The sequence below is a fragment of the Pteropus vampyrus genome, unplaced genomic scaffold (assembly GCF_000151845.1).
Source record: "Pteropus vampyrus isolate Shadow unplaced genomic scaffold, Pvam_2.0 Scaffold523, whole genome shotgun sequence".
NCBI lineage: Eukaryota > Metazoa > Chordata > Mammalia > Chiroptera > Pteropodidae > Pteropus > Pteropus vampyrus.
In genome coordinates, this window is record NW_011889304.1 from 235,772 (window position 1) to 244,722 (window position 8,951).

At 33.6% G+C, this 8,951-nt stretch overlaps 1 protein-coding gene across 14 annotated transcripts in view; it reads right to left on the reverse strand.

Moving 5' to 3' along the window:
* ZNF382 (zinc finger protein 382) overlaps positions 1–8,951 on the reverse strand; it is a 93,829-nt gene that overhangs the window by 77,876 nt on the left and 7,002 nt on the right. For 6 of the 14 annotated variants that reach the window (XM_011383518.2, XM_011383513.2, XM_011383512.2 and 3 more), the window contains exons 3-4: positions 8,021–8,147; positions 7,653–7,748 (exon numbers count right to left, since the gene is read on the reverse strand). In XM_011383518.2, the coding sequence (XP_011381820.1) occupies positions 7,653–7,748; positions 8,021–8,147 (223 nt within the window). Of the gene's footprint in view, positions 1–7,652; positions 7,749–8,020; positions 8,173–8,951 lie in introns of those variants that run through there. The other 8 variants (XM_011383511.2, XM_011383510.2, XM_011383508.2 and 5 more) reach the window with 3 other exon arrangements.

Genomic DNA, 8,951 nt, shown 5'->3' on the forward strand with positions numbered 1-8,951 from the left:
GACTTCAAATTATACTACGAAGCGACAATAATCAAAATGGCATGGCATTAGTGGAAAAACAGACACACCGACCAATGGAACAGAATTGAGAGTGCAAAAGTAAACCCATGTTTATATGAGCAAATAATTTTTGACAAAGGAGCCAAAACCATACAACAGGGAAAGGAAAGCCTCTTCTATAAATGGTGCTGGGAAAACCGGAAAGCTACCTGCAAAAGAATGAAGCTAGACTGTTGTCTATCACTACACACTAAAATTAACTCAAAATGGATTAAGGACCTGAATATAGGACCTGAAACAATAAAATGCATAGAAGAAAACATAGGAACTAAAACTGAAGGAACTTGGACTTAAAGAGGATTTTATGAATTTGACCTCAAAGGCAAGGAAAGTAAAAGCAAAAATAAATGAACAGGACTATATCAAACTAAAAAGTTCTGCACAGCAAAAAAAAACCATCATAGGGCAAAGAGGCAACCATCTGAATGGGAGAATATATTTGCAAACGACACCTCTGATAAGGACCTAATATCCAAAATATATAAAGAACTCATACAACTCAACAATTAAAAAAAAAATCCAATTAAAAAATAGGCACAGGACTTGAACAGACACTTCTCCCAAGAAGACATACAAATGGCCAACAAACATATGAAAAGATGCTCAACTTCACTAGGATTTAGGGAAATGCAAATCAAAACCACAATGAGATACTATCTCACACCTGTTAAAATGGCTATCATCAACAGGACAAATAATAACAAGTGTTAGAGAGATTGTGGGCAAAAAGGAACCCTCATACACTGCTGGTGGGAATGCGAATTGGTATAGCCAGTATAGAAAACAGTATGGAGATGCCTCAAAAAACTAAAAACTGAATTACCATATGATCCAGCAATCCAACTTTAGGTATCTACCTAAAAGACCTGAAAATATTTCTTTGCAAAGATATATACACCCTTATGTTCACAGTAGCATTATTCACGGTGGCCAAGACATGGAAGAAACTGAAGTGTCCTATGACAGATGACTGGATAAAGATGTGGTACATATATACAATGGAATATTACTCAGCCGTAAGAAAAGATGAAATACTGCCATTTGCGACAACATAGGTGGATCTTGAGATAACCATGCTAAGAGAAATATGTCGACAGAAAAAGTCGAAAACCATATGATTTCACTCATATGTGATATAAAGCTGAAAGCAAAAACCGTGACAGACAGAGACTCATGGACATAGATGGTGGGTTAGTGTTTACCAGAGGGAAGGTGGGGCGCAGATATAAAAGGGGTTGAATATTTGGTGAGGGAAGGAAATCTGACTTTGGGTGGTGAACAACAATGCAATATATATAACATACTGTTGAATGTAATATATATATATGACATACTGTTGAATTTTACACTTGAATTTAATTACACTTTGATTTTATTAATCAATGTCACCTCAATAATCTTTTTAAAAGATTGGTACCTATAAATAGACATAAAAAGTATGAAATCTTGACATTTGCAACAACGTGGATGAACCCAGAGAGCATATGCTAAGTGAAATAAATTATATAGAAACAAATACCATCTGATTTCACTTATGTGTGGAATCTAAAAAACAAAATAAACAAAGCAGAAACAGACTCATAGAACAAACTGATGGTAGTTAGATGGGAGGGGGTTTGGAGGGATGGATGAAAAGTGTGAAAGGGATTCAAAAGTATAAATTGGCAGAAAAATCATCATGGGAATGTAAAGTACAGCAGAGGGAATATAATCAATAATACTGTAATAATTGTTTGGTACCAGGTGGTACTAGACTTATGGGGTGATGACTTTTTAAGTTAGATAAATATCTAAACACTATGTTATATACCTGAAACTAATATCATATTGTATGTCAACTGTAATTGAAAATTAAATAAAAATTAAATAATAAAAGCTTAGAGATAAATTTAATGGAAAATGTATAAGACCTCTATACTAAAAATAATAAAATACTGCTTACAGGAATTAGAGACACTAACTCGAATGGAAAGCTATATCATGGACTGGAAGACAATATTGCTAAGATGTTAGTTCTCATCAAAAAAAATCTAAGTACATTTAATTAAGGAATCTAGAAGCTGATTCTAAAATGTACTTGAAAAAGAAAATGACCTAGACAAGCCAAAACAATTTTAAAAAAGAAGACAGAGGACTTACTCTGATTTTGAGAATTATAAAGCTACAATAATCAAAGACCAGGTGGTATTGGTAATAGGACTTAAAACATATCAAAGGAAAGAACAATCTAAAAATAGAAACACGATCATATAATGTTTGATAAGATAAACAGAGCAATTTCATTCAATTCAACAAGTGATGGGACAAAATAACATCCATCCATATGGAAGAAAACACACTCAACCATTACCTTACATTATAAATAACTTTTTTAATTAAAAAAATCAAAATATACATAACATTTTTATTTATTTATCCCCCCTATAATATTTTAAGAAGAAAATACAGGGAACTATCTTCATGTCAGAGAAGACAAATATTTGTTTGAGTGGTTAAAAAATAATTACAAACAAAAAAATAATAAACTAGACTTCAAAATTAAAGCTCATTGAAAGACACCATTAAAATGAATAGGCAAGCCACAGACTAGAGCAAGTATTTGCAATGTATATAAGGAAAAACTTCTATCCAGAATACATAAAGGATTCCTACTACTACAAGAAATAAAAAAAGGTCAAATAAACAATCTAACCTTACACTTAAAAGAACTATAAAAAGAACAGCCAAAAAAAAAAAAAAAAAAAAAAACAAGCCCAAAGTAAATAGAAGGAAGGAAATAATAAAGATCAGAGCAGGAAAAAAACAGAGTCTAGAAACACTATTTAAAAGATTAATGAAACCAAGAGCTGGTTCTTTGAAAGGATAAACAAAATTGACAGACCTTTGGCCAGACTCATCAAGGAAAAAAGAGAGAGGACTCAAAGTCAGAAATGAAAGAGGAGAAATAACTACGGCCTCCACAGAAATACAAAGGATCATATGAAAATACTATGAGCAATTACATGCCAACGAACTGTACAATCTGGAAGTAATGGACACTTCCTAGAAACATACAATCTCCCAAGACTGAGTCAAGAATAAACAAAATCTGAACCCACCGATTACCATCAATGAAATAGAATCAGTAATCAAAAACCTCCCAAAAAACAAAAGTCCTGGACCAGATGGCTTCATAGGCAAATTTTACCAAACATTCAAAGAAGAATTAACACCTATTCTTCTCAAAATATTCCAAAAAATCCAAAAGGGAAGGCTCCCTAACTCCTTTAAAGAGGCCACCATAACCTTGATTCCAAAACCAAAGACATTACAAAAAAAGAAAACTATAGGCAGATATCTCTAATGAACACTGATGCAAAAATCCTCAACAAAATATTAGCAAATTGAATTCAGCAATACATTAAGAATATCATACACGTGATCAAGTTGGATTTATCCCTGGGATGCAAGGTTGTTACAATATCCGCAAATCAATTAATGTGATATACCACATTAACAAATTGAAAGATAAAAACCATATGATCCTATCAACAGATGCAGAAAAAGCATTCGACAAAATCCAGCATCCATTTATGATAAAAATAGATGCAAAGTGGGAACAGAGGGAACATACTTCACCATAACAAAGGCCACATATGACAAACCTACAGCTAACATCATACTCAATGGAGAAAGGCTAAAAGCATTTTCCTTAAGATCAGGAACAAGACAAAGATGCCCACTTTCACCACTCCTCTTCAACGCTGTATTAGAAATCTTAGCCAGAGCAATAAGACAAGAAAGAGAAATAAAAAGGCATCTGAATTAGAAAGGAAGAAGTAAAACTCTTGTTATTTGCTGATACATGTATACTATATAGAGAGAACCCTAAAGATTCCACCAAAAAACTGTTAGAACTAATCAATGAATTCAGTAAAGTAGCAGGTTACACAATAAATATTCAGAAGTCAGGGGCATTTTTATACACCAATGATGAACTTTCAGAAAGAGAAATTAAGAAAACAATCCCATTTACAATTGTGTCAAAACTATAAAATACCTGGGAATCAAATTAACCAAGGAGTAAAAGACCTGTTCTCAGAAAATTATGTCATCGAAAAAAGAAATTGAAGAAGATACAAATAAATGGAAATATATACCGTGCTCACAGATAGGAAGAATCAACATCATTAAAATAGCCATCTTACCCAAAGCAATCTATAGATTCAATGCAATTCCTATCAAAATATCAATGGCATTTTTCAGAGAGCTAGAACGAATAATCTTAAAATTTATATGGAACCGTAAAAGACCCCGAATAGCCACGACAATCTTGAGAAAAAAGAACAAAGTTGGAGATATCACACTACCTAATATCAAACTATACTACAAGGCTACAGTAATCAAAATAGCATGCTACTGGCATAAAAACAGATACATTGATCAATGGAACAGAAATAAATCCACACCTATACACTCATATAATATATTACAAAGGAGGTAAGAATATACAATGGAGTAAAGACAGTCTCTTCAATAAATGGTATTGAGAAAATTGGATACATTGGATACATAAAAAAAAAAGAAACTGGAACACCTTCTTACACCATATACAAGAATAGACTCAAAATAGATTAAAGACTTAAATGTAAGACCCAAGACCATAAAACTTCTAGAAGAAAACATGGGCAGTAAACTTTGTGATATTGCTAACAGTAATTTCTTTTAGGATACATCTCCTCAGGTACGAGAAACAAAAGGAAAAATAAACAAATGGGACTACATCAAACTAAAAGGTTTTTGCACAGCAAAGGAAATCATCAACAAAACAAAGACAATCACTGAATGGTAGAAGATATTCACTTATGATACATCTGATAAGAGGTTACTATCCAAAATATATAAAGAACACATACAACAATCCAATTAAAAAATGGGCAGAAGACCTGAACAGATACTACTCCCAAAAGGAAATACAGATGTCTAATAGACATATGAAAAGATGCTCATGGTCACTAATCATTAGATAAATGCAAATTAAAAGCACAATGAGATATCACCTCACACCTGTCAGAATGGCTATCATCAACAAATCAAGAAACAAGTGTTGGCGAAGATGTGGAGAAAAGGGAACCCTCATACATTGTTGGTGGGATTGCAAATTGGTACAGCCGCTATGGAAAACAGTCTAGAGGTTTCTCAAAAAAATAAAAATGGGTATACCTTTTGACCCAGCAATTGCACTTCTGGATATTTATCCAAAAAAAACCTAAAGAATAATTCATAAAGATCTATGCACCCCAATATTCATGGTAGCACCATTTACAATAGCTAAGATATGGAAGCAACCTAAATATCCATCAACAGACAACTGAATAAAGAAGTTATGGTTCATATATACAATGGAATATTACTCAGCCATTAAAAAAATAAAATCAAACCATATGCAATGACATGGGTGGACCTAGAGGTTATTAGGCTGAGTGAATTAAGTCAGACAGAGAAAAATAAATGCCATGTGATTTCACTTATATGTGGAATCTAAGGGATGAAAAGAACAAACTAATCAAAAACAGACTTACAAATATAGTGGACAATTTGGTGATGGACAGATGGGAGGGGGTTTGGGGAGCTGGGAGAATGGGGTGAAGTGTTAAACAGGTACAAATTAGTAACTGATAAGTGGTCATGGGGATGGCGAGCATGGCATAGGGAATGCAGTTAGCATTAATATATTGGCTACGTGGAAAATCAGAGGAGAGGAGCAATTAAGGGGATCATTTTATAAACTGTATGTCTAACCAATGTACTGTATACTTGAAACTAATTAAAATAAATTAATTTAAAAAAAGAATTCCTACTACTAAAGGAAAAAGATGTATTACCCAATAAAAATAGGTAAAATATTTGAATAGACACCTTTGAAGAAGATATAAAAAGCACTTGAAAAAGTTCTCAACATCATTAGTTATATGAGAAATATAAATTACAACTGCAAAAATATATTACCATACCCTTCTGAAGGCCAAAATGAAAATATTGATAACATCAAATGTAGATGACAATGTGAGGCAATTAAAATTCTCATATATTTCTGGTAAAAGTTTAAAATGGTACAGTAAGTTTTAAACACTGGCTGTTTCTAAAGAAGTTATATTCCTGCCTTCTGAATGAACAATACTAATTGCTAGGTGCCTACTGAGAAGAAGTAAAAACACATGTCCATAAAAACACTTTAGAATACGTTCATAGCAGTTTTATTCATAATAGCCCCAAACTGGAACATTTCAAGTGTCTGTCAACAAGAAAGGCATAAATAAACTGGTGTATTCGTACAATTGAATACTTTTCTGCAATTAAAATAAACTATTTATATATGCCAAAACATGTATAAATCTCTCAGACGTTAAGCCGAGAGAAAGAAAGCAGACATAAAAAAAAGTCTACAATAGACAAAATCTATGCTGATAGAAATCACAACTGTGATTGTCCTAGTGGGAGGGACTGACTTGGAAGAGGCCTGTTGGAACTTAATAGGTTACTGGAAGTGTCCTTTATCTTGACTAGGGTGTGAGATACATGGCTTTATATTTCTGTCAGAACTCAAAGAACTTTACATTTAAGATCTCTACGTACATTATACTAGAAAGCATGGAGTGGATTCTTGGTAAGGTTAGAGCAGCTAATATCTCTATAAACACAAGGCAACAAGGAAAGTACTTACATGGGGAATGTTTATCCAAACATAAATTTAGATTTTAGAGGCATGGAAGTCAGTCATGTATAGGTTTTTCAAAGATCTCAGGCCTTTAGTAAGATGGCTACTATCAACAAACACCAGAAAATAACAGGTATTGGTAAGGATGTGGAGAAACTGGAACTCTTGTGCACTGCTGGTGGTAATATTTAAATAGTGTAGCCATTATGGAAAATAGTTTGGCAGTTCCTTAAAAAATTAAACAAAGAATTACTGTATGATCCAGCAATTTTACATCTGGTTTTTATACCCCAAAGAACTGAACACAGTGACTCATATAGATATTTTACACCCATGTTCTTAGCAGCATTATTCATAGAAGCCACAAGGTGGAAGCAACCTAAGTGTCCACTGACAGATGAATGGATAAGCAAAATGTTTTATATACATACAATGGAATATTATTCAGCCTTAAAAAGAATGAAGTATTTGGGTAAAACTTGAGGATATTATGTTAAGTGAAATAAACCAGTCACAAAAAGAACAAATACCATATGATTCCACTTACATGAATAGTGAGGTACTTATGTAGTACCTAAGAGTAGTGAAATTCATAGAGACAGCAAGTAGAATGGTGGTTGGTTGCCAGGGGCTAAGGGAAGGGGGATAATGGGAGTTACTGTTTAATGAGTACAGAGTTTCAATTCTGCAAGATGAGAAAAACATTCTGGAGATAGATGGTGATGATAGTTGTACAACAATGTAAATGTACTTAATGCCACTGAACTATCAGCTTAAAAATGGTTAAGATGGTAAGTTTTATGTTATATGTACTTTACCACAATTAAAAATATACCCACAACATTCAAAGGTGTCAACTACCTGAGTCCATGAGCCTTTATCTGTATAGACTCACCCAGGTAGCTCTGACTTGGAAAAATTCTCTCTGTTGTCCATAGTTCTTCTCCTTCTTCTAACTTGCGGATCATATCAGGCTTAGTCATGTGAAATCCTGATAATAAAAAATGAGATTTGGTCTAATCTCCTTGGGCTTCAAAACTATTGAAGGAAGAGAAAGATATAGCTTCAGGGCAGCAGACAAAGTATACGTTAATGTCTTACCAAAGTTAATACCCTACACTGGGCAAGTGAGGACATAATCATACTTTCTGCTAACAAAAAGGGATTCATCACCTCTGATCCCTGAAATCCAAAGTTCCATAAGTTTCAAAAACTCTTGAACAGAAATGAATGACACTGAAAGATTCAAGGAGTTTTTCATACCCACAGAGATGAGGTGGCAATAGTTTTCCAACATGACGTCCCTGTAGAGGGCCTTCTGATCAGAGTCCAGTTGCTGCCACTCTTCCTGGGTGAAGTCCACAGTCACATCCTTGAATGACACTGATCCCTGTAAGGGCATACTCTAGTTCATCCTAAAGTGATTTAAACTAGTGAGAACTAGATATTGGAGGTCTAGTTCTGACCATGTTCAGTGGTCAGACTAGTTTTCTTATTTTATGTTATATATTGCAGAACAGTCTCTCTGAAAATACATTCATCTGTATTATTATCTCATGCTAAAACTTTATGAGATCATACTATTTGCCTTGAATGTGAATGGTTGCCTGGTAGACCAAAATGAATAAAACTCTGACTACAATCATGAGAAGTTACAGGCTAAGAGATAGGCATTACATGTAAATACATACAATCAATAGATATTACAGATACAATAACAGAATTACGTACAAGGGAAAGTGCTACAAAGTAAAGAAAAATATCATTTTGTATTCCAAAGCTTCATTGAGGACATAAAAATTTTGCACTCACAACGAATTTGTTTTGTAGAGCTATAGGGCATCAGCTTTTAAAATTCATGGGGAGAGGAAAACGACTTAGTAAATTCAGGAAATAGCAAGATACGACTTGTTAAGAAAGAGTCTATGAGCTCTAAGAAGTAAAAGGTATATAGAGGTAGGCAGTGGACATATTTATGGAATCATACTCGATTTTTTTCCTATAGAGCCATGGTCTTTAAATGTACTGAGCACACTCCCAACAGACTTGTATTTATAAACCATCAGTAGGTACTAATGGTAATCCACACTGTTAATGATCACTGTTCTTGACTGTAAACTGTTAGTATTTTCCTCCCTTTCAATATACTGTTTTTTATGTTCCACTGTAATGCATATTCCATTTTGGGTCTGCT